This window comes from Sitophilus oryzae, unplaced genomic scaffold (genome assembly GCF_002938485.1).
Source record: "Sitophilus oryzae breed Bouriz unplaced genomic scaffold, Soryzae_2.0 scaffold_302_pilon_pilon, whole genome shotgun sequence".
Lineage (NCBI taxonomy): Eukaryota > Metazoa > Arthropoda > Insecta > Coleoptera > Curculionidae > Sitophilus > Sitophilus oryzae.
This window is the reverse complement of record NW_022146866.1, coordinates 2,650,319-2,677,458: the sequence shown is the minus strand read 5'-3', so window position 1 is coordinate 2,677,458 and position 27,140 is coordinate 2,650,319. Positions and strand designations below refer to the sequence as shown.

General features: G+C 32.3%; 1 protein-coding gene across 3 annotated transcripts in view; it reads right to left on the bottom strand.

Annotated features, from left to right (window-relative positions):
• Positions 1–27,140, bottom strand: part of LOC115884560 (aquaporin AQPAe.a) — a 167,253-nt gene that overhangs the window by 91,327 nt on the left and 48,786 nt on the right. For 2 of the 3 annotated variants that reach the window (XM_030903181.1, XM_030903178.1), the window contains exon 2: positions 10,822–11,003. The exons of the other annotated variant lie outside the window; for it this stretch is intronic. In XM_030903181.1, the coding sequence (XP_030759041.1) occupies positions 10,822–11,003 (182 nt within the window). The remainder of the gene's footprint in view (positions 1–10,821; positions 11,004–27,140) is intronic. 3 annotated transcript variants of the gene reach the window in all.

Below are 27,140 nucleotides of genomic sequence, written 5' to 3'. Positions count from 1 at the left end.
AACATTCTATGTAATATTCTTATTTCTGACAATAAACACCATTATTTCCCTTCAACTTTTACAACTGTAATTATATTACTGCAATTTTTATATTTCTGAATCACATTCCCAATTCGCATTATATTCATTTAACGAATGAGATAAAGAAAACATTTAAATAATAACTTGTTTACTTCAAGACAGAATAAAAATAATTTTCTATTGAGAGCTAATTATTAAGAATGTGTGTGAAGTATCTGAAAGAATAAATGAAATGATTTGCATGAAAACACAAAACAAGGTCTTCAAACCCATCTATATGAATTTGTACGAGTACAGTTACACAATAATCTAATAACTAAATCTGCACCTTTGTAATATAATTACGAACTAAACACTTACTTTGACTGACAAGCAATCTGTAAACAAGATAACTAAAGTCGGATTAATGTAACTTCGATTGATATTACACCTTTGTCTATTCACAATTGTTCCTTTGATGCACTTAAGAATTAAGGTTAAGAGTACTGAACTGATTTTTGGGCCACCTTTTTAATAATCATTGTAAAAGGTAAATAAAAAATAAAATTATAATGCAGGAGTAGCAAAATAATAATTCTGATGAAAGTCGTTAGCTAAGGGTTAAGACAGAATCCGGAATAAGATAAATTTACAGGATGGTTTTGTAAATTTTATTATTATGTTTATACTCTTTTAGTAATTTTATTATCATTTGAAATTGTACCACAAAATAAAGCGTCGCCCAGTTTAGGTTCTTTTTCGTTTAATATTAACTACCCGAAGCATCGTTACATCATACATACAAAACGTACCTGAGAGTCTTTTAGTCTTTTATAGTTTCAACTAGCGTGTACCAACGACTTCGTTCACGTCGAATTAATCATTTGTAATGATGAATGTTTGGAACACCCTGTATGATTTTTTAAAAAATTTCAAAATATGTAAAAAAACCAATAAAATATGCTTGCCCAAGCGTTTTCCCGAAAGCCTAACCGTTTTTTAAATAACATTGGTTGTAATATTTGAGGGGCGTTTTCACCCTCTTCGAATTTGAGATTCGAGAAACCCCTCCTTATCGAACCTCTACACCCACAGTCAATCCGTTTGCCAAAAATCATCTTTAAGCGTCAAGCAATTTAAGCAGAATCGTGATTACTCAATGGTCATATTTTATGAAACACCCTGTATAAATTTATAAAAAATCTTAAAATATGTAAAACAACAAAATAAAATATACGTGTTTAAGAGTTTTTCCGAAGAACTCACCGGTTTTTAAATAAAAAATATTTTAATATTTGAGTGATAGTTTCACGAGTAGTTTCACCCCCTTAGAATTCGAGTTTCGAAAAATTCCTTCTTATCGAACCTCTACACCCTAAAGTCAATCTGTTGTCCAAAAATCAGCTTTTTACGTCAAGCGCTTTAAGCAGGATGGTGATTAATTAATGACCAGATTTTTCAAAACACCCTGTACACATTTTTAAAAAATCTTAAAATATGTAAAAAAACAAAATAAAATATACGTGTTTAAGCGTTTTTTCGGAAACTTGACCGTTTTTTAAATAAAAAATATTATAAAAACTTTATAGGACCTGCATCAGACCGATAATGACATATATGGCATAGAAATTATAGAAATCCAAGAAGAAGCAAACAAAGCAAAAGTATATTAAGGGTAACTAAAAGAAAAAACTTAAAAACTTAAAAGAAATTGAATTATGAACACAGATCACTAGCGGACTAAGACCGTCGGGGGCCCGGGGCGGCGAAGCTAAATGTGGCCCCCGGCCTGTTCAGATAATGATATAGGTACTTCTAATACACATTTTGTAAAAATTGAATGACGTATGTATATGTATGTATGTATGTATGACAAAATTCAAATATTTATACAGTGTCCCAGGCTGAGCCTGCATTAGAAGTTTCTAGAGAACTACAATATCTACATCTGAGATTTTTTGCATATCATTGTTTCGCAACGAGATCTATCGATTAAAAATATTTTCAATATGGCGGCACTTCCGGAAGTACCGGAAGTTGACAGCAACTTTCTTATTTTAAATGGGTGTCCTAATTTTTTATTGCATATTTAAATTCTCTGTAAAATTTTATGAATTTTGATATTAATCACTCTATACTTATTAACCGTTTTTGAGAAAAAAAATATTTATCATTTTTGGAGGAAAAAAACTGCCTGTCAAAAATATGTATAGGGAAATTAAAATAACTTCCGTTGCACATCACAATACGACCACCAGCAAACTCCATAAGACAACGCATGGTGTCATTGATGACGTGCAACGAAAGTTGTTCTAATTTTCCTATATATGTATAGCCTAAACGTCAAATTTAGTGATTGCCACAGCCACTGTACCATAAAGAGAAGACGTCATGGAGTTGAGCGATTAAAAAATTATCATAAATCATTTTTTCAAATGGAAATCCACTTTCCAGTAGCCTATGACAGTAGCCTATGACAGTAGCCTATGACAGTAGCCTATGACAGTAGCCTATGACAGTATTTATTATCGATCATCATTTCCAAGCCAACTTTGCGCTGTCTTTTTTTTCGATCATACGGTATATTATTAAAATATCAACTATTAGATATCACTAAAGAACGAAATACGAGATATATTTATATAAATACACTTTTTAAACTTTTAAGGCAGCAGTATTTATAATACAAGAAGTTCAAATAATTCGATTTCTGACAGATAGAAATAAAAAAATTTGTTTGGCACTTAATGTCAAAGGAAACTAGATTTTCACTAGTGAAATAAAAAAAAGTGGGTTTCCATTTGAAAAAAAATATTTATGATAATTTTTTAATCGCTCAATTCCATGACAACTACCGCCATTATTATCTGACATTTGAACAATTTAATTTTTGAAATAGATAACCACATGTCTTTTCTTTGTCACAGTGGCTGTGATAATCATTAAATTTTTGACTTTTAGGCTGTACAAATTTTTTTGACAGGTAGTTTTTTGTTTAAAAATTTTAGATATTTTTTTCTCAAAAATGGTTAATGTTAGATATACTACGGTTATGTATGTATACCATGTTATATATCACGGTCCATGGAGTATTAGATCAGGAAACCCGACGGAATGTTCGCATGTATTTAATGGCAACTTATGATGACAAAGTGATGGAAATACCGGTTCCACATATGTGCCGCGTTACTTTCGCGACCGTTCCAGGGAAATACCGCCACAAAATATCGCGATTTTGTAAGTCCTCCAAGATCCGAGGGGCCCCTTCGCTGTTTCAGGCCCGTGGCCCCCGATATACTAAAGACGGCACTGCTCATCATCGGTAAAGGAACTAGAATACAAGTTATGCTGTGCATTGGTTGTAACTTAAAATGTTTATTCAGTAAAAATAAATAATGAAAGCATTGAAAAATAACTTAAAAGCTCAAATAAATAAATTCAGTCTCAAAATACGAGTATATAAAAAATAATAATTATTCGATATTTTAAGCAAAGAAAGTTACCCCTTGATTTAATTTCGTAAATAGAAAATGCCATTGACAATTACTGGGGCCTGATAATAAGTAAATATCTGCTTCCATTATTTATACTCTTTATAGTTTGCGTATATACGTATGGTTTGCAAAATCCACCTACAAACTGATTCATAACTACTGAACATATATTGGCCTTGTTTGCCAGTTGAATAACAAATTATTTATTAGGATTCGGAGGCCCCCTAAAAAACGGGGCCCGGGGCGGACCGCCCCTTCCGCCCCCCTCTAATCCACCACTAACGCAGATATCAAACAGCAATATGGAATACAGGACGTAATAAGAAGGAATCGGCAAAGAAAAAGACAGTGGTTCGCACACGTAAAACTCATGGAAGACCTCTAAAAAAATAGAAAGACAGTTGGCAGTCCACCTCTCAAGAAGTAATACAGAGGCAACCATAAAATTAACAGAAGTCAAATCTCAAATAAGTAGAGGAACGCCATTTTGAAGGGTTAAAAAAGTAGCAATGGCAAAGTAGAGATTATGTTAATCTATGGTTTCAATTAATGCTAAAATTTGGGAAATTCCATTGTGATTAGCAAAACACTCTAGCCGATTTACTGAAAACACCCCTGAATCATATTGCTACTTTTGTTTTAATAAAGTATACCACCATTATATTAAGCTCAATAATATTAAAAAATAGCACAAAGAGATTTTTTCCAAGAGTATGATCCATCAAATATATTTTTGAAAATAGAATTTAATGTTAAACAAAACAAAGTAAAAAAATGGCATAATACTTTTATACAGACTGAGTTTCCTACGATGTTCTCTATGGGTATCTCGGAAACTACTGGAGATAGAGAGTCGGTTAAATGGGGAAAGAATTGCAGTTTTGTGGAGTCATGAATATGCGCCTTTCAGATTTTTGAAAAAGTTCATGGCTTACTAGATATTTAGAAAAAAACAAATTTCGGCTATTCTAAAAATTGTCCTTAATTCCATTATAAGCTATTTTAGACAAAAAGTTTTCAGATAGAAGTTGTAGATAATCACATCCTTAATGAGATCGTGTCCTCCGTTTTTTTCTAAAGCCTGTCACTTTTGACATTTGACACAAACATATGTTTTTTTAAATGGAAACCATAATTGGCCTTGACTTTATAAAAAGTGCCATTTTTAAGCTTTTCAGCGATATAAGCTATAATATGTTTTCTTCGAAAAATTATCGAGTTATAGCCAATTCTTATCATTTTTAAATAATTTCACTTAGTTAGCCATGGAAACAATCGTCTTTGCTCTTATAATGTGAAGCTGCCACATGCAAACTTTGTAAATTAAAGTAAACAAAAATTGTAAATGTGAATTTTTCAAATGAAGAAAAGCGTGTAAGATTATTGGTTCAACTTTTCTTGACCATACATTTTCGAGGATACGTTGACCGGTGAATGTTATGTTTTTTAGAGAATGATTTTCAAGACTTGTTAGAAAAGTGAAATTTAGTTATAGCCAATTCTTATCTTTCTTGACTAATTTCACTTAGATTCCATGGCATTCTTATTCTTTTGTGATTTATAACTTATAAAAAGTCAGAATATATTACTAAAAGGTTCTTTAGAATTTACATTACACAAACTAAAACTTAAAAAAACATCGCTACAGTCACTGCATACACTTTAAGTTATTTTAGAAAATGTTCAAAAAATCCGCCATTGTTTTGAGTTACATCTTTTTAAAACTGAATTATTACCTATTCTCACAAAAGGACCGGTTGACTTAATTAAACTTCTCTCGTGTCGTCACTTCGAGTGCCTCTCTTAATTCATAAGTTCTTTTGTAAACCTTATTTTTAACCATACCGCATAAAAAAATCTAAAATGGATAGGTCAGGTGATCGAGGAGGCCGATGCAATTAGTCCACCTCTTCCTATCCCTGAGTTTGTATTATTATGATATCAATAATTTTTAACATTTCTTTCATTATGCGGGGGGGGGGGCATAATGAAAGTCATTTTGGAAACACTCTATTGATGCGCGAGTATCTACACGCTTTTCTTCATTTGAGAAATTCATATTTACAATTTTTGTTTATTTTAATTTACAAAGTTTGAATGTGACAGCTTCACATTTCTGAGAGTAACGGCGATTGAACTTGTTTCCATAGCTAACTAAGTGAAATTGTTTAAAAATGATAAGAATTGGCTATAACTCAGTAATTTTTCGAAGAAAACATATTATAGCTTATATCGCTAAAAAGCTTAAAAAAAATGCCGCTTTTTATGAAGTCATGGCCAACTATGGTTTCCATTTAAAAAAACATATGTTTGTGTGATATGTCAAAAATGACAGCCTTTAGAAAAAAACAGAGGACACGATCTCATTAAGGATGTGATTATATACAACTTTTATCTGAAAACTTTTTGTCTAAAATAGCTTATAATAGAATTAGGGACAATTTTTAAAATAGCCGAAATTTGTTTTTTTCAAAATATCTAGTAAGCCATGAACTTTTTCATAAATCTGAAAGGCGCATATTTATGACCCCACAAAACTGCAATTGTTTCCCCATTTAACCCACTCTCTATCTCCAGTAGTTTCCAAAATACCCATAGAGAACATCGTAGGAAACTCACCCTGTATAAGTGATACCAATTAAACTTTTAGTTACGTAATCGTGGGCGTGATTTTTAAATTCATTGTTGCAAACCATGGACATATTCGGTGCCGGGCTGACTAACTGGAATTTAAATTTCACATTTATTTATTTATTTTCTGCCATTGTCATTCGTCTTGTGATACTTTAAGCTTAAAAATGTTTACTAGCAGACCTTGCAGTCAAACAATGTTCTTTTTAGAACATCTTTTAGTACAAAGTGTACAAGATAGCTTAATAGCTGTTGCAAAACACTCATCGCAACCTTATTAGAATATTTTGAACGGGAAAGCGGCAGTATTGGCCCTGTATGTCCATTAATAGCTGTTAAGGGGGTGAGTTCTGTTGATATAAATAATAACTGTTTATATATTTATAATTAATTTATTTTTGTTCCCTAAAATATTTTGATTTAAAGAAAATATGTGAAAGTGGGCAACGCTGTGCCAATCAAGCGTAATCACCTGACTAAAAGTTTATTTGGTACAATGACTAAAGAATACAAGGACTAATAGTACCCGAGACCAAATTGTTACCATACCACCAAACAGTGCCGCGGTACATATTTTTCTTTACTTAGCTGTTTGATTTGGTTTGGTTTGGTTGTTTAGACTACGTTTGTTTATTTTGACTACGCCTATGGTGTATGCTGTGGTATCATACCAATTTATCTCGAAAAAAAGTTGTTAACAAAAGGTATAAAACTAGTATCGACGTATAGCACATATCAAGTATATCAAGTAATGTCAGAAAAATAATTATCGAATTCAATAAGAAAGCTAAGAAAATGCTAAAAAATGTGGAGTGGACATACTAGTATATTTACCTATGAAACGTAACTCCTGGCTCTTTTTTATCGCTGCGGCTTTTACAGTTGAATCCTGAACAACTAATCACCATTGTAATAAAGTTTATACAAAGTTCACTACACACGCTCAAATTGTCGCTGATGACCAGCTGACCGCTCATTCATTACAACCAAAAAAATGGCGTCCAACATCACAAATTCTGCTGCATCCCGTATAAGGGCGTTATATGTCCTTGTATTCTTTAGTCATTGATTTGATATGATCTATATGTACTAGAGTATTTGTAATTAAAAAATGATTAATAGCAATGTTTGTGTGTGTTTAATATAATAATATATCTGTGACCTCATCACTGAGTGCGCCGAGAAGACAACCATTCGTGCCATGAACTTTGGTACGACTGATATTGGAGATGGAGAACTACCCTCTATAAAACCGTCCCAGATACTGGCTTTTTTCAAAGCTCTGGGACTGTATGATGAGTTATATCTCAAGAAAGTGGGACACAATAAATCTGAGGTCGCAGTGATTTATCACCTCCTACTCATTCTAATTCTAATTCTGTGTGTATAAATGAATTAAATCAGATTTTCATATTTGGGGATTATTCCCTAAGTTGTTTTTAAAATCAGAATTATTTAATTATCAAACAATTTTATTGTTTTGTAGTAGGTAATATAAAGAAAGTTGTAAATCATAAATGTTTTCTCTAGTTTTCTGCGGATATTATAGCATATCGTCACGCCTGAAGTATTTCTTTTTTCAGATTAATATTTATAATTTTGTTTCATTTTTTACGATTTAAATCTGGTTAATAGCCGATTGTCAAGGCAGAAAATTGCGGTAGTAAAATAAAAATTACTGCGCGGGAAAAATAGCAAACAATAGTAATTATTTTTTTACTTTCTTTTAAATGAATGGTATTGTGTGTACTTCAGTTTTGTGAAAATTCGTGTTTCACTTTTAAAACACCGCAATTTACAACTTTTTCTTCTTAATCCATTTTTTATATTTCGTTTAAAATACACTCACCAGCACGAAAAACGGGCACCTTAAAATTTTCATGTAATTTATAGTTTAATATATTTTGTTCTAGTGGGCCGATTTTGATGATTTTTTTATAAAAAGCAATTAATTTAGCAATACTTAGCTAAATTAATTGACTTTTAAGTATCTCTTTCTATAATCAATACTATAAGTTTCAAACACCTTGTGGAATATGTTAAAGTACTTCCACATTGTGGAAAAGTGAATAATTTTCACAAGGAGATCATTTGATCGGACGAAGCGTATTTTACTAATACGGGTATCCGAAATAGGCAGAATTCAAAATTTTTATTTATTTATTCTCTATTTTTATTTTGAAAGTTGGCAATCAAACCGAAAAGCTGGTTATGCAGCTTTTAGATTTAATTGCCAACTCTCAAAATAAAAATGCTTATACTCATTTTCAGTGCAGTTTATGAGAAAAATGATGGAAAGCAGAATTATCTGATTAAATAAAATAAAATATAATATAATATAATTCTCTTTTGAACTATGTTGTTAAAAAGTTAAAAAATACATTTTTTTTGCCTTATATTTACGAAAATAAGTCTAGGGTATATTATATTTTTAGAAAGCTCATGACATAGCAAATTTAATAAAAAAAAAATAATATATAGGGTCTCATTTGAAAACATAAGTTTACATTATATTTCACAAATGACAGCTCCCAACGAAAAACTAGTTACGCCACTGGATTCTAGGTTAAAAGATCTATTGGGCTCAGTTTTCATCTTTTCGATAAGTTCTAAGATAACCGATATATGAAGGGGGTCGAAAAATGCAAACATTTTCAATTTCGCCTTTTATATCAAAAACTAAGAGGGCTAGGACAAAAACCGAGGACCCTGGAAAACACACAAAAAATGGGACACCCTCTGTGCCATTGGAGTTAGGGCCATGATACAACAGAAAAATGAGAAAGCAAACACATACCAACAGACACCAGACCTCCTTGGCTTCACAAAAAGTTGGTACAAAAGTTGGACATCCAGGTCACAAGAGGCTTGAATAGCCGTTTTATACAGGAGCTTCAATTCTACCATGTTAAAGGAAGAAATAATATGTTCATGGATCTTATAAGCAGGAATTCCACGGGACAAGCGAATGTTGTGACTTGTTTTGCTGCTTTTTGTTCCTTATCTTTTAAGATTCCTCTTTTACACTTCCTCTGCACAGTGGAGCATGAAATTCCTAAAGCCTCCGATGCTCTCTATAAAACACGTGAATATTTTCGATTTAGTTAGAAAATATTAACTCGGTAGTTATCCAATTACATCGTAAACAGCCGACACAGGTAAAAGGGGGTTTCCAGCATCTTTTTCGAGTTTCAAATACTCGATAACTTTTAATATGAGCTGTTGTTCTTTTTCACTAAAACGGGACGGCAGTTTAAACACAAATTAAATCGTAAATAACTAAACAAACATAGAAAATCCCACAAAAATTTACGGGAAACTATCGGAGTCGTTAAAATTTAACGACAACTTTGACAGTCGACGATTCGTTTTGTTCGATTTCGGCGGGTAATACACATATGTTTGCCTTTTTCTATTCGTGCACATTAGACAAGGAAGTACGATCCTTTATACGTAATGAAGGTGATCCCTATGTAAAAAGAAAAAAATAATCGTACGATGTAAGAAATATGATGGACTTACGTTTTTGACACAAAATTTCCATTTCATGTGATAAACATGAATAAGAGAGAGAATCACAATCTGTGACGAAAGACTCAAACTTCGCAAATTGAACAGTATATGGTTTTCTGGTTATTATTTATATGGTTTTGTCCTAAAAATTAAAACGCGTTTCTAGGGTAATATAACTTCGTTTTCATTATTTGATAGAATGTAAATTGTAATTCATACAATTTTTATTAACGTAATGTTTTTTGTTGTTTTAAAACATTAAAGAAGCACAAAATTTATTTATCTTATTGCTACGGAAAGGGCGATAATAGTTACCAGAAAATATACTTTAACAACAGCAAAGAATATGACAATCAAAATTAATAATAACCATCTATCAAAGAATGAAATCGAATTGATGTTACCATAGAAACGCCTTTTGATTTTTAGGACTTCAACCATATTTTCATATTTCTATTTTTTTCTTAATTTTCTCTAAAATTATATAGAATTTTTTTATTATTGCATGTTAGGGATTACCGTTAGGTATTAACATTTTAGAACAAGCAAACGTTTTTATGAAGAATGCATTTTTTTCAGAATGTCAATAAGAAAAAAGTTTTTCCTCTTGTAAAGACAATCCGGAGACATAGTGTACACTATGTTTAGATATTTAAATTTCATCTAACTTATTTTTTGCAAAAGCTGTGCTTAGACGCTTGTGGCTATATTTTATGAAAGTAAGTTTCAGTATCAAATAATTATTAATACCATAAAGTATTCAGGCTGAGAGCGGCGAGCGTCCGCCCCATTGAACTCGAACCCCGACGCTCAGCCTACGCGAAGAAACGCGACGCTGTCTGCCTGAACGGTCTAATTTAAGTTAAGTGAATTGATTCGACGATTGAGAATCGAGTGCGACGCGACGCTCAACGCTCTCAGCCTGACTGTACCTTATCTAAGCAGCCTCATCTAACTTATTTTTTGCAAAAGCTGTGCTTAGACGCTTGTGGCTATATTTTATGAAAGTAAGTTTCAGTATCAAATAGTTATTAATACCATAACTTAGAATTGAAAATCATATACCTGCATCAACGATACAGTTTTTTATTTATAAAGCAAACAGCGAGACAAACAGCATTGGAGTATTTGCAAATATCTTTATCAAAGTAACACAAAAACCTACGCATCTTATTAGACTCACCTGAACTAAAGCTGCAACTGTCAAACCGAACGTCAATGCAATTTGTACTGTAGTAGGTGAGCCGATACAGGAACCACAGCCGACTGCAACCAAGATAAACGTGCCCAAAAATTCGGCTACAAGGGCTTTCCACAAGCCCTTGCCCTCCGTTATATCTGATATGCCAACTATGCTATCAGAACCTGGAAGAAACAAAATTAAAATTAGATATGACATTTATTGCATTATTATGAGTGTAAATATTCGCCCTTAAGGTCTATACATTTTTGCATACGCTCAAACCAATTCTGGAAACAATTTTTCCACTCTGAAGCTGATATCGTAGAAACATGGTTTTAAAAGTCTTCAACAGCTTCTTGAGGTGATAAAAATCGCGCATCTTTTGTTTTTGTTTGACAGTCAGACAAGAAAAAGTCATTAGGCGATAAATCGGGTAAATACAGGTAAAGAGATATTAACTCGATGTTTTTCTCTTAAAATATTCAGCTGTTTGACTTGACGTTCTTAATGGGAGCTGGCATTGTCGTGATGACGAATGATGCGACGTTTTTTGTCCTTTTTCCGTATTTCATCGAAGACCGTTGGCTAACAAATTGTTGTATATCTTTCAGCATTAACAGTCCTTCGATCCTCTAATAGAATATGTGTGTCCAGTACAACACGGAAACAAGCGATTGTAAAACTTAAAAGGTAACCTACATACAAAGGTAGGTAAATATAAAAAATGTTACAAGCGAATAAAGCATATTACACAGTTGAGATTTAGAAGTGTGTTTGGCGCACTTGAAGCTTTATTCTCTCTTAAAGAGGGCTACGACAAATCTGTGTGTAGTATCATTAGTTTCATAAAAAAGCGGCAAGTGATGTAAAAATCGCATCTTTGCAGCTCTACTCATAAACGAGAAACCCTGCAAAACTCACGAAAATGGGACACCTTGTACAGGGTGGCTCGAATTCGACGCTCATCATTGGGATTTCGGAAACCGCAAGAGATACAGGATCGGTTAAATGGAGACAAAGTTGCGCAATTTGATGCTCAATAAAATGCCGTATTGCATTTTGAAAAATTCCGAATACTTCCGAATATATTCGAAAAAAAACGGAATTTTCAATTTTGTTTTCTATTGTTTCCTGGCTTTATTTGTTAAGATAACTTAAAATGAAAAACACATTTTCATGGCCACTTTTTCGGCTGTATGGCTAACTCTGTGTGATTAAATATTGACGCTGACGTTTCGGCTTCTGGCGACCATTATCAACTTAACTTTTTTATATACGGACCTGATTTTTTTTTTCAATTTAGTTAAATCCTTTCATCACTCTTAAAACACTATATACAGGGTGCTACAAATTCGAGGTACGAGCATTGGTACCTCGGTAACCGTAATAGATACGAACATGGTTAAATTGGGGCAAAGTTGCGCTTTGGGATGCTCACCAAGATGCCATCAAAAAAGTTTTAAAATATTCAAGGATTGCTGAGTTTTTTGGAAAAAACTGATTTTTTTGAAAATCAATTTGATTTTTTCCTATCGTTACTTTTTAGAAAATCAAAAAACTAATTGCACATTCTCATAGCCACTTTATTAAAGCTATCTGATAGTATTTTTAGATTTTCAAATTAGCTGATAAGTTATGAAATACAGAGGTCAACTTAATTTTTTTAAATACGGACCTGCATTTTTTATGTCAGATTTTGAAAAAAATCGGTCTCCTGATTACAATGATATGCCAAACTTAATATTGTTTTTTGTTTTGATATTTGAACACAATTTATTTAAACTAATTACCTAATCTAAAGTCCGGCCTTGTTTTTTTAAATAGTTAATCTATTCATCGTTACAATATTGAGATAAGCTTTCAAACTTAACAATGACGTGTGGTAAAACGTTGAATACGGAAAATCAAATGCAATAAAATAATATAAAATAATTAATATAAATTTAATAAAAACAATAAAATCATTTTCCCCTAAGATGGATTGGAAATGATAGAGCAGTATGATGCCCAGCGAGGTTCCTGAACCTATCGCTATTACTTGACGTCATTTGTAAAAGTGTCAAATCAATTCATCTCAACATTTACAATAAAGAGTACAAAATGCATTCGGAAGTACCGTATGATCGAATAAAAACGGCGTCAGCGATGGCTATGAAATGAAGATCGCTGTCATTTTATATGTAAAATTATATGGAAAATGTCATCGATCGTCATTTCCACACCAACTGGACGCCATTTTTTTTCGATCATACGGTATAAGAAGAAAGTTTAAAGAACTATAAATAAAATTGTACTAAAATAAATCTGTGCAATAGGGAGGGTGGTAACCCTTTCGAACATGTAGAACATTAGAAACTAGTTTTTAGAAGTTGATTTATTTATAATAACTACGATTAATATTATGTATACTATTAGATCGCACACTGAGATTTCAAGTTCACAATAAAAAAAATTAAAAATGATATCTTTAAATTTCTGACCTGAATATTATTTATTTGAATCTTCCATTTGGATCGATTTTCCTTATTCAGTGTTAATTAGCGCTGATCAATATTATTGCGATGAATATGAGTCGGACTTGAAATTATTTTAAATAATAATTAAATAGTTTTGTTGCTGTTAAGATACCAAAAACAAAAAAAATATAAAGTGTGGCATATCATTGTATTCAGGAGACCGAGTTCTTTCAAAACCTGAAATAAAAAATGCAGGTCCGTATTTAAAAAAAATAAGTTGGCCTCTGAATCTCAGAAATTATCAGCTAATTTGAAAATCTAAAAATACCATCAAATAGCCGTAATAAAGTGGCTATCAGAATGTGCAATTAGTTTTTCGATTTTCGAAAAAGTAACGACAGGAAAAAATAAAATTTATTTTAAAAAAATCATTTTTTTTTTTCAAAAAACTCAGCAATCCATAAAATTTTTAAAACTTCTTTAATGGCATCTTGGTAAACATCCTAATACGCAACTTCGCCCCAATTTAACCATGTTCGTATCTACTACGGTTACCGAGATACCAATGCTCGTACCTCGAATTTGTAGCACCCTGTATAGTCACTTTGATATTTGCCGACTTTTCGTACAGAAAATTCCATCACCAGAATATTTTATGCAAAAAAAAAATAATAAAAACGCAATACGGCATTTTATTGAGCATCAAATTGCGCAACTTTGCCTCCATTTAACCGATCCTGTATCTCTTACGGTTTCCGAAATCCCAATGATAAGCGTCGAATTCGAGCCACCCTGTACAGTAATTCTACTACTATTCTTCACATACCAGGGCAGGGGCGCCGTCTGCGTGGGTACTCAGGTGCTCCCATGTGCTCCAGTACCCACGAGCATAAACCTCAAGACTAATCACTCTAATCAGTTTAGCAGCTTTAACCAAACCAAACCAAACTCAAAAACGGTAGAAAGTAGAAAATAGTAGAAAAAAGTCAGTCAGCGTAGAAAGTAATTTGTACATGCATGATGCACATCATACTTTGGTATAAACCAACTGTATCTCGGGAGGCCATTTTCACTTAGGAAAATGTGCTAAATTGAGTGTGTGACGAAGTCACTGCAGATAAAATTTATCTACTATAAAATTGCATATGTGCGCGACAGCCTGGTAGTACAGGTAAACTGTGCAAACTGGCCTCTGCACAGTCCGCCTGTATTAAATAAAAGAGAGTCTGTGGGAATTTTAAAGGGGTTTAGAGAGTTTAGAGATAATAATAATAAAAAATTAGAAGAAAATTGTAAACTACTTTCGGAACGCCAAATACAAAGAGACCTGATTTTTAAATTAAAAAGAAAAAAGACTAAAAGTCTCCGCTTGGTCTTTAATAACAATCGATGTTTGGCCGAGGACAATCTCTAGACATCATTTACTGGGCTCGTATTCTTCTTTATTTTTTAATGGCGCTTACGGAGAGTTGGCCTTAAGAAGGTTGTAGTTTATTATTGTATTGGGTAAAAAAAGTTAGTATAGTTTAAAATTAAAAAAAAATTTTTTGGAAATAGATTTGTTAGTCTCGAAAAGTTTAATCACTTTTTACGTCTGTTTTACTGCCTGCCCTTACACGACTGTATTGGATATAATTAGTATTTTCACAAATTGATATCTGTACTAAAAAGTTTTATTTCGGTAGAACACAAATTATACTCAATAGAATTGCAAAAATGACATAAATTGATAGGTATTTTGTAATTTTGTTATCTATGTTACATATATAAAAAGGTATAATAAATAATAAATACAACAAACGTAACAATCTGGAAATTTGTTATATTTACCCATATTCGATGAGCAGCCACGAGATTTTATAAAAGCCGGCACCCCTGTACCAGGGACAGAAAAAGCTATTATTAACTCTAAAAAATCGAAAAGCTAGTTATATAGACCATGTAATGAGAAGTGATAAATACAACTTCCTGAAACAATGGTAATCAGAACACAAAATTTAAGAAAAAACATCTCTCGGCAGTTACCAAAACTCTTGGCGAAAGGACCTCAGAATATATGGTTTGCATGCTCATCAATAGACAAGTTTAGTTTAATCTATATTGGTTCGCCCTATATAAGCATATAACTTTTTAACGAAAAGTTACTAAAAAATTACTAAATTACTAAAATACTAATTAATATTTACACAATAATTAACATTCAGTACACCTATTAATGTAATATTCTTATTTCTTACAATAAGCCCCATTATTTCTCTTCAACTGTTACAACTGTAATTATATTACTGTCATTTTTATATTTCTGAACTTTATGTTACATTCTCAATTCGCATTATATTCATTTAATGAAGATAAAGAAAACATTTAAATAATAACTTGTTTACTTCAAGACAAAATAAAAATGATTTTCTATTGAGAGCTAATTATAAAGAATGTGTGTGAAGTATTTGAAAGAATAAATGAAATGATTTGCATGAAAACACAAAACAAGGTCTTCAAACCCATCTATGAATTTGTACGAAAACAGTTACACAATAATCTAATAACTGAATCTGCACCTTTGTAATATAATTACGAACTAAACACTTACTTTGACTGACAAGCAATCTGTAAACAAGATAACTAAAGTCGGATTAATGTAACTTCGCTTGATATTACACCTTTGTCTATTCACAATTGTTCCTTTGATGCACTTAAGAATTAAGGTTAAGATACTGAACTGATTTTTGGGCCACCTTTTCAATAATTATTGTAAAAGGTAAATAAAAAATAAAATTATAATGCAGGAGTAGCAAAATAATAATTCTGATGAAAGTCGTTAGCTAAGGGTTAAGAAAGAATCCGGAATAAGATAAATTTACAGGATGGTTTTGTAAATTTTACTATTATGTTTATACTCTTTTAGTAATTTTATTATCATTTGAAATTGTCACAAAATAAAGCGTCGCCCAGTTTAGGTTCTTTTTCGTTTAATATTAACTACCCGAAGCATCCTTACATCATACATTCAAAACGTACCTGAGAGTCTTTTAGTCTTTTATAGTTTCAACTAGCGTGTACCAGCGACTTCGTTCGCGTCGAATTAATCATTTGTAATGATGAATGTTTGGAACACCCTGTATGATTTTTTAAAAAATTTCAAAATATGTAAAAAAACCAAATAAATTATGCTTGCCCAAGCGTTTTCCCGAAAGCCTAACCGTTTTTTAAATAACAAATATTGTAATATTTGAGGGGCGTTTTCACCCTCTTCGAATTTGAGATTCGAGAAAACCCTCCTTATCGAACCTCTACACCCCACAGTCAATCCGTTTACCAAAAATCATCTTTAAACGTCAAGCAATTTAAGCAGAATCGTGATTACTCAATGGTCATATTTTATGAAACACCCTGTATAAATTTATAAAAAAATCTTAAAATATGTAAAACAACAAAATAAAATATACGTGTTTAAGAGTTTTTCCGAAAAAATCACCGGTTTTTAAATAAAAAAATATTTTAATATTTGAAGGATAGTTTCACTCCCTTAGAATTCGAGTTTCGAAAAATTCCTTCTTATAGAACCTCTACACCCTAAAGTCAATCTGTTTTCCACAAATCAGCTTTCTACGTCAAGCGCTTTAAGCAGGATCGTGATTAATCAATGACCAGATTTTTCAAAACACCCTGTATACATTTTTAAAAAATCTTAAAATATGTAAAAAAACAAAACAAAATATACGTGTTTAAGCGTTTTTTCGGAAACTTGACCGTTTTTTAAATAAAAAATATTGTAAAATTTGAGGGGTGGTTTCACCCTCTTGGAACTGGACTTTCGAAAAATTTTTCGACTCATTTCATTCTGGAAGACTAGCAGCGACGTTGCCAATAGTTCTAGACGTTTCAGCACATTAAACAGTAAATGTCCTTTAATAGTAACGCATATATTCTCTGGTTAATAACCATATTATTACGCATGCTTCTTTAAAAATAAACTATTAATTTCTTTAAGAAATTGAGATTTATTGATATCCGGTGAAGGTTTTAAAGTCACCTTTTCTGCAAATCAAACTAAGTAGATAGGCGCAAATTTGAGATGTGGCAATGTCGCTTTCTCTATCTCAGTTAGTTTTTACAGTACGTAGTCAACCTCCGGTTGTTTGATCGGGTTAAAATGCACAATGTGATATCTGTTCTTACTAAATCTATGGTGTGTATAAATGAATTAAATGAGATTTTCATATTTGGGGATTATTCACTAAGTTGTTTTTAAAATCAGAATTATTTAATTATCAAACAATTTTATTGTTTTGTAGTAGGTAATATAAAGAAAGTTGTAAATCATAAATGTTTTCTCTAGTTTTCTGCGGATATTATAGCATATCGTCACGCCTGAAGTATTTCTTTTTCAGATTAATATTTATAATTTTTGTTTCATTTTTTACGATTTAAATCTGGTTAATAGCCGATTGTCAAGGCAGAAAATTGCGGTAGTAAAATAAAAATTACTGCGCGGGAAAAATAGCAAACAATAGTAATTATTTTTTTACTTTCTTTTAAATGAATGGTATTGTGTGTACTTCAGTTTTGTGAAAATTCGTGTTTCACTTTTAAAACAACGCAATTTACAACTTTTTCTTCTTAATCCATTTTTTATATTTCGTTTAAAATACACTCACCAGCACGAAAAACGGGCACCTTAAAATTTTCATGTAATTTATAATTTAATATATTTTGTTCTAGTGGGTTAAATTAATTTAGCAATACTTAGCTAAATTAATTGACTTTTAAGTATCTCTTTCTATAATCAATAGTATAAGTTTCAAACACCTTGCGGAATATGTTAAAGTACTTCGGCATTGTGGAAAAGTGAATAATTTTCACAAGGAGATCATTTGATCGGACGAAGCGTATTTTACTAATACGGGTATCCGAAATAGGCAGAATTCAAAATGTTTATTTATTTATTCTCTATTTTTATTTTGAAAGTTGGCAATCAAACCGAAAAGCTGGTTATGCAGCTTTTAGATTTAATTGCCAACTCTCAAAATAAAAATGCTTATGCTCATTTTCAGTGTAGTTTATGAGAAAAATGTTGGAAAGCAGAATTATCTGGTTAAATAAAATAAAATAATATAATTCTCTTTTGAACTATGTTTTTAAAAAGTTAAAAAATATATTTTTTGCCTTATATTTACGAAAATAAGTCTAGGGTATATTATATTTTTAGAAAGCTCATGACAAAGCAAATTTAATAAAAAAAAATAATATATAGGGTCTCATTTGAAAACATAAGTTTACATTATATTTCACAAATGACAGCTCCCAACGAAAAACTAGTTACACCACTGGATTCTAGATTAAAAGATCTACTGGGCTCAGTTTTCATCTTTTCGATGAGTTTTAAGATAACCGATATATGAAGGGGGTCGAAAAATACAAACATTTTCAATTTCGCCCTTTATATCAAAAACTAAGAGGGCTAGGACAAAACTGATACCCTGGAAAACACACAAAAATGGGACACCCTGTACATATTGAAAGAATGGGCCACGATACAACAGCAAAATGAGAGCAAACACACATACCCAACACACCCAGACCTCCTGGCTACCAAAAAAGTTGGTACAAAAGTTGGACATCCAGGTCACAAGAGGCTTGAATAGCCGTTTTATACAGGAGTCACCCTACTACAAGAAGAAGAAGAAAAAAAAAGAAAACAATCAAATATCGACGTCATTTCTAGCCCAAATCTAGAAGAACATACTTTATTTACTAAAAATATTAGATAACTTTTCCCCTATGGAAATTTTGCCCATCTTTCCTTAGAACTTAAAGCTTCCACTGCAACCAAATTTTTAGAACAATACCAAAACTTTATTCAGTTAAAGTTAACAGGTATTTACTCATCTGCGCGCAAGATTCTCGGTCCGTCTTTAAGTCTCAACATATTCTTTAATTAATCCACTAGTTACCGCAAAATTTACGACCGATGTTTTATGACAACCGCAACATATTCGCTGGTTTTTATCGGTAAACGCGACCCGACCAAAAAGCGATTCAATTAAAGCCTATTCATGCGGTTAATCGCGAATATCATTAATAAATATGGTGCTTGGCGCGGATTCATAGGAATAAATAATTATGTTGGTCAATGCGTCGATTTCGTGCTCGAAAGTTAAATACATTTAAACGATTTTCAGGTGGTACTTTTCATTGTTAATTGATCGATAACGTTTATGAGGTTTTAGATATTTTATTATTGGAATTATACGTTTGAATTACTACTTTGGAGTAGCAGAGAGAAAGCATTGGGCTTCAAAAATAATGTATGTCAATTTTTTGCGCTAAAAATACCTTAAAAATATAAATAAATCTTGTAAGCCTGCAGAAAGTTTGAAGCGCTATTCACACTATTGCTGAAAATAGTATATTGTTTTATAAGGAGTAAAAATTATATGATACCAATTAAAATGTTTTTTTTGTCATTTGATTGTGGCAAAGGCAAACCATGGCCACATTTGGCGCCAGGCTAACTAACTGGAATTTAAATTTCCCGCTGGGGATTTAGGTGGTAGCTCTGCTGTAAAAAATGTCAAGATGATATTGTCATTCGTTTTGACACTTTAGTTTTGTTTTACGCGTTTTTGGTTTTAATAAATAGTGTTGCGATAATTTAAGCTTAAAAATGTTTACTAGCAGACCTTGCAGTGGAACATTGTTCTTTTTAGAATCTATTTTAGTGTGAAGTGGTACAAGATAGCTTAATAGCCGTAAAAACTCATCGCCGTCTTATTAGAATATTTTGAACGGGAAAGCGATAGTAATGTGCTTTATGTCCCTTAAGTGCTGTTAAGGATGTGAGTTTTGTTGATGTAAGTTATAACTGTTTATATATTTATAATTAATTTATTTTAGTTTCCTAATATATTTTGATTAAAAGAAAATATATAAGAGTGGGCAACGCTGTACCGGTCAAGCTTAATCACGTGACTAACAGTTTATTTGATATAAACTATACTTTTTCTAGAGATGCTGTACGTTTGACTGATAGTCAAGCCGCGCTGAAAGCACTTGAGGCAACGAAAAGCACGTCTATGACGATTCTTCATTGTAAGAAACTACTCAGTATACTGGGAGATAGGAACAAAGTGTCGCTAATATGGATACCAGGACATGTCGGCCTAGAGGGAAATGAACGTGCTGATTCCCTCGCCAAAATTGGTGCAGGCTCGCCATTCGTGGGCCCAGAACCGACACTTAGCGTTCCTAAAAATTTCGCAAGAGACAGGCTCTGTGAATGGGTTAGGAGTGCGACGTTCCGGGACTGGAATGACAGTCCCGGAATGGAACATGCCAAGAAAATCCTAGCAGGGCCATCCAAACATAGAACAGGAGAACTCCTAAAGGCCGGTAGGAATGGAACGCGTGTGCTCACTGCAGTGTACACGGGCCACTGCCGGCTGAGATCTCACCACAGAGGACGGGACTGGTGGAAGACGCCGAATGCCGACTCTGTATGGAAGATGACGAAACAATGAAGCACGTTATGTGTACCTGCCCCGCTGGGAGCAGGACCAGGTTTGAGATGTTTGGCAAACCCATCCCTAGACCTATCAGACCTAGGAGACATATCGCCCTCAGACATAACGGCCTATATTAGGAGGCTGGGTCTTGAGGGTGAACTTTGACGCTCTTGTAAATTAGAGCGTGTAGAAACTGAGCCACAATAGGCCCTCGCGGCCTCAGTGGAGGGTCCCCCCATGGGACCCACTCTTAGTCAATACAACAACAATACTGACTGACGAACGTTAGCTAGTTCGACATTACAGAAAAGGCACAAAAAGAATTTTTTACTCCAAATAATAATGTTCTTACTCAAAATGCTTTTACTCCAAATAATAATGCTATTTTTTATAAACATCACAAATAATTTTTAAACAATTTTAAGCTTTCCAAATAATATAAAAATATTTAAAAGAAACATCTTGTAAGTTGTAAGTAATTATATATCGAGAAACTATTGTTACGCTCGTTGAATTTGACACTTTATGTCGGTCAGTAGTAATAATATATTTTCGTACTTTTATACTTAGGCGTAAATTTTTAGCGCTTTTTAGAAATGCTTGATATTACTTTTTTCATAATTATTAGACCACCCGTTTAACTAAGAGAAAAATTTCTTATAGAGATTTTATTACTTTAAACAAAGTTTAAACTCTTAAGTCAAGATTGTGTGTACTGCAACCTAATGGGCAAATTAGTGACAGGCAAATCAAGTGCTGTGCAGTGGAGCCTTTACTCGTTCTACGACTAACGCACAAAACACTCATTTTCTCTAATTCATCTAGCGAAGGCATGTCGAAGACGGTGTGGAACTAAAAGCGACAGTGTTGCCATATTAAAATGTGTAATATATGTAATACGTTTGACGAAAATATATTTGGATGAAAAATAAGTCTGCGTTTATGAATTGAAAATTTATTTGTGTTAAACATAGAGTAAACAACAAAAATAAAAACTCTTTTATAGGTACTTTTTATCATATTTCGTATGATTAAAAAAGTCGTTTAGTTGGCTTGGAAATGATGAAACTATTGACATTTACCATAATATTTTACATAAGAAATAACAACGATCTTCATATTCAAGCCAACTCTGACGCCGTACTTTGTTTAATTATTAATAATGTAACATAATCCAGATATTTTACTTTGAAAATTTCAGAAAAAAAAATGATTTTTTGTTTAATTTCTGAACCACTGGGTCTTTTCTGGGTTTTCTTTCTTGCAAGTTTAATCTATTATCCCATACAGCCACGGTACGTACTATGTACGTACCTGGTACGTAATGTTGGGACGAACGTCAGGTCCCTGGTACGTACAAGTACGTACAGGTACGTACTATGTACGTCGCATATACGTACATTTTATGTTTTGTTCCGGACCAAAACTGGACGTAAAATGATCGAAAGTACGTACAATGTACGTACTATGGACGTACATTTTCTACGAGGTATACGACCTAGGAATTTAATTAGAAATAATTCAATGAAAGTCAGCTTAAAATATTTATTAATATAAAAACTCAGGTACAGGGTCATCCCTTATGTCTTGATACACCCGAGAGTCTGGCTTCGGTCCGGCAACTACACCCTTAGCGCACTCTGTCTTTTATTGGATGTTGATAGATATTTTATTTTTTTATTCTAGAACTGCTTCTAACTAAAAAATACAAAAAGAAATCTAAGTATTCAAATATCTAATTCTTGCCTCTGTTTTGAAGAAATTGAATGAGCCGATTCTCAATCATTCGAGGTTGTGACTGTGCTAGGTGAAATAGTCACATTATATTATTACACTTTAACTTGAAACAACGAGCAACGAAGGCAACGACAAAAGAAAACAAGGTAGAAACCAAACAACCTACGGCCACCATGACACACAACACAATCGAAAACTGGATCGGAGTAGGTGCGCACTCAGTGTATTGTTGTTTTTATTTTTTACGTTGATTAATAAAAGATGGAACTACACTGAGTGCGCACGTGCGCTCTAGCTCTGCCAATCGAAAACGCCATTAGAAACCGCCCGACTTCCGATTCCGACAAGACTCGAATGTGAACGAATAACTTAGCGGGAAATTTAAACATAGGACTGCATAATTTTCCTGTTAGGCTTGATTGCATAATATATTGCATTTTTAGCCCATCAGATTTCTTCAAAGGCTGTCATGCATTATGGTCATTGGATAATTTAGGAAATCATTTTTTATAGCGGTCGGGTTAGATTTATTAATAAAAGAAGTAGAGGTAGGTTAGAGTGACTTGAATTAACGTTAGCCTAGAAAAGATACACTGATCCAGTCCATTCATTATTATTGGGTATATCTGACCAAAATAATCCAGTCATGATATTAAAATTAAATAACATTTTGTAATGCGTTTTCAAAAATTTTTAAGATACTCACATGTGGGATGTACTCGCATAACTATAATATATATAGTTATATATAAATACTAACCGTGGTACGTACTCGCATGTACGTCCGTAATAAAGTCCTACAATGTACGTAAATAGTACGTACATGGGGCACGTACTATGTACATATACTTTTGTACGTACATAGTACGTCCCTAATTGGTCCCGGGACGTACCGAAGTAAAATGGACATAAAATGTACGTCCCTGAGACGAAGTGTGCTGTAAGGGATCTATATCGCCATATTATGAAAATATTACGTTTTTTCATTAAAAATTAAAAAAAACAAATTTAATTTTTTTTGCGAAATAAACTTCATAGTGTAGCTGGGGTCGAAATGTACTACCCCTAAAAACATTTGCTCTTATTTAAGACTCACCCGGTATAAAATTATTTTTCATATAGTCGTCAACAATATTGGACTTGATGGGTCACCCTGTATATTACAAACATAAAAAACAAAAATACCGTGCTGTTGATTCTGAACTATTAAATATATCATTAGAAATGCATCCACTATGTTATGTTTATTTGTGAAAGCGGAAAGTTAAAACGTCAAACCTAGTGACCCAGTGCATTTGCCACAGATTTGATACAATCAACATGCCTACCAATGGCAATGCCGCAAATAAAACCTACGAAGGCTGTTGTTTAAGTATCATTTAATTGCTTTATATGGCAATAATTGACTCTGATTGTCATCTATTGCGGTCTTAAATTTCAATGAACAGGTATATTATTTGATTTTATACGTTGAAAATTAAGATAATTATATTGTACAAGGCATATGTTGATGCAAACCGTGGATAGTTATAGATTATTTAATTAATTAAAAATTCAAATACATAGATACATAAATGTGGGTATATAAATTGTATTTTATTATTTACTTTGTGGTCTATTTTTATATAATTAAATAGTAAAATAGACTGTTCAGAATATTTAGATAGATCCATGAAAAATAATCTATTTTTGCATGAAAAGAACAATAAGCACTGTTATATATTTTTCAGAGAAAAAGCAAAAATTTTAACAGTATATTCAATAACACTTTTTTTTATAATTATTACCTACCCCTTTTATACAGGGTGTCCCAATATTCCGTGGACATAGAACTACAAAATATTTTGGAATCAAAATAAGTTCACTGGACACAATTTACCTCTATACAAAAGTGCTTCGTTTGTCCACTAGAGGGCAACAAACTTTAAAAAAATAAACACATTTTTTCAGATATTTTAAGAAACGTTTTGCGATTTAAATGAGATTTTGGGTGTCTATGTTTTGCTAAGTCCTCTAATATTTGTCTTTCACAAATATCAAAAAAAAAACGTAAGAGAAGGGTGAAATCTACCCCCACCCCTACATAATTCTTAGTATAAATAGTTTCTAAATCCACAGACAACAGATTTTCTTTTTGTAAAATGGTCCTTCTAGTATTTATTACGTTTTTTGTCTCTTGCAAAAAAAACGCTACATCGCATAGTTTTTGTGAAAAAAAAAATGTTGGGAGAATTTATTTTTCCAAAGCAGACCTACAAAATATACAGTGAGCTCCAATATTTCGTGGACATAGGACAACTATGTATTTTTTGGATCAAAATTAGTTTGCACATTATGTACCTTTGTACAATTTTAAAATTTTGATCGTCTCACACACTGGTTAAAGGTCTAGTATTTAATATTTAATATTTTATAACTCTTGATTTTATGATATATAACATGATTTTATCCATTTACAGTTTTCCTTTTGTAAAATTTTCTAGATACGCCTGTGTTCTGCAATGTCCATATATGTTTTATTTATATTTTTATGACGTAAATTTTTTTGAATTGATTTGTATTGTATGACATTTTTTTTATTATTTGTATATTTGTTTTTGTGCTTTTTTGTTTTGTGAATGCTTTGTCGATGAAGCTGTTTTGGCTTTTTGTACAATAATGCGTTTTTTTTACAGAAATGCTTCGTTTGTCCGTTAGAGGGCATCAATCAAAAATACTCCCGAACGTTAATTAATTTAAACTTATTATTTTTTAAGCTTTTTATGAAGCTTATTGTCAAATATAATTTGTGATACTAACATAAAATTCCATATTTTCCCTAACTAGATTATTAGAGCATAATAATATCCATTGCTTGAAGTGACAAAAAACGTTTTTTTTTGAAAGTCAGCTTTGAAAAATAAAATTTTTCCTTAAAAAGTATGCACGATGGCCTTTTTGTAATAGAGACAAAAAATGTAGCAAATACTAGAGTGACCATTATACGAAAAGAAAATCAGTCGTCGGTGGAGTTGCAGCAGAGGTACTAAAATTTATATAGGGGTGAGGGTAGTTTTCACCATTCCCGTACTTTTTCTTGTGTGTGTGATTTTTGTGAAAGCCAAAATCTCATTCAAATCGGAATAACGATTTTTAAAATATCTGAAAAAATGTGTTTATTTTTTTAAAGTTTGATGCCCTCTAGCGGACAAACTTCACATCACTTTTTGCTTTTCCTATGGGCGCCATATTGAAATACATGGTTGAAAACATTTTTAATAAGGATTTTTAAAATTCCAAATTTAAATATGGCGCTCATAAGAAAAATAAAAGCTGACCTCGGCCGTGCGCAACATAGAAGGCCTAGGTTTTTCTTGATATCATTTTTAAAATTGCCATGTTGCCTTGCCCATATATTGAAATTTTGATTACCTTAGCTCCAGTAATAAAGAAAATATGATGGTTTTTCGAAAATGTTCATTTTTTCTTTTTCACCTTGTATCTACGTAACGGTATGGATTTAAAATAAAATAGACAAAGATTATTTTTGGGCACACAAATACGCAACTTTGCTTCCATTTAACCGACTTTGTATCTTCAACGGTTTCCAAGAGAGATCCCCATGTACCTCATTTTAAATTGGACACCCTATAGGACCCATATTAAGCGAAAAATTTACAAGTGAAAAAATTCTTAAAAAAACCATTTTAAAACAAGCTTAAAATTAAATGCACTTAAAAGTAGAAAATAAGAATTAAAAGCAAGGGGCGCAAGGTAACGATTTAAGCTTCTGTGGATTATTTTGTGAAGTATTAATACACCCAGGGACAAAACACCACTTATTTGAACTCATTTTACTTCTTCCAAACACCAAAACAATGAAAATAAACAATACACCGTCGCGAACGTCTGTAAAAACAATGCGGCAAGTGCCCGATCGTACGGACGCCATCGATCGATCAAAGCAGTGACGTCAAAAACAGGTAGCCTCGAGCCGGGTACGTTTTCTGGCCTTGCTGCATTTCTCAATTTTGTTTTACGTTTATGCGAGAAAATTATAGCTTTTAAGAAAAATTTTGAGTGCCATGTTTTTTTACTCATATGTAGCTATCGATATTCATTGAAATTAGAAATTAGTGAACATGTCTATTCACATTATTATTATACCTTTTCTAGACTTTCTAGATTATATACCTTTTCTAGACTTTTCACGCAATTTCACATCTTTTATTATTTATTAAAATAAAAAAAAACACATTTCAGATATAAACCTAGGTCCTAAAAAGACTTTAGCCATACTTTAGCACACGAATTGGCTGGCAATAAACAAAAGTAGATGCTGCAGAGAACTGAACAATTTCTCAATCGAGATACGATATCTTCCTGTTTAGAGATCACAAAGAAAATTAATCCTGAAATAAGTGAAAGCAAAAAGAAAGATCGGCCAATAAAACTTGAATCTCTTTGGTGTTTTTGTATTTGTAGTTTTCCAAATGTTGTTTAACAGCGAGCTTATTGCAGTATTTATCGTTTATTGGCTTTCACGAGGAGTATTGCTTTTATATGTTTTAAATAGCAAGTAAAAAGGTTAGTTCTTAGGTATATTAATCTGTTTTCTGTTTATATCTTGTATCAACGACAC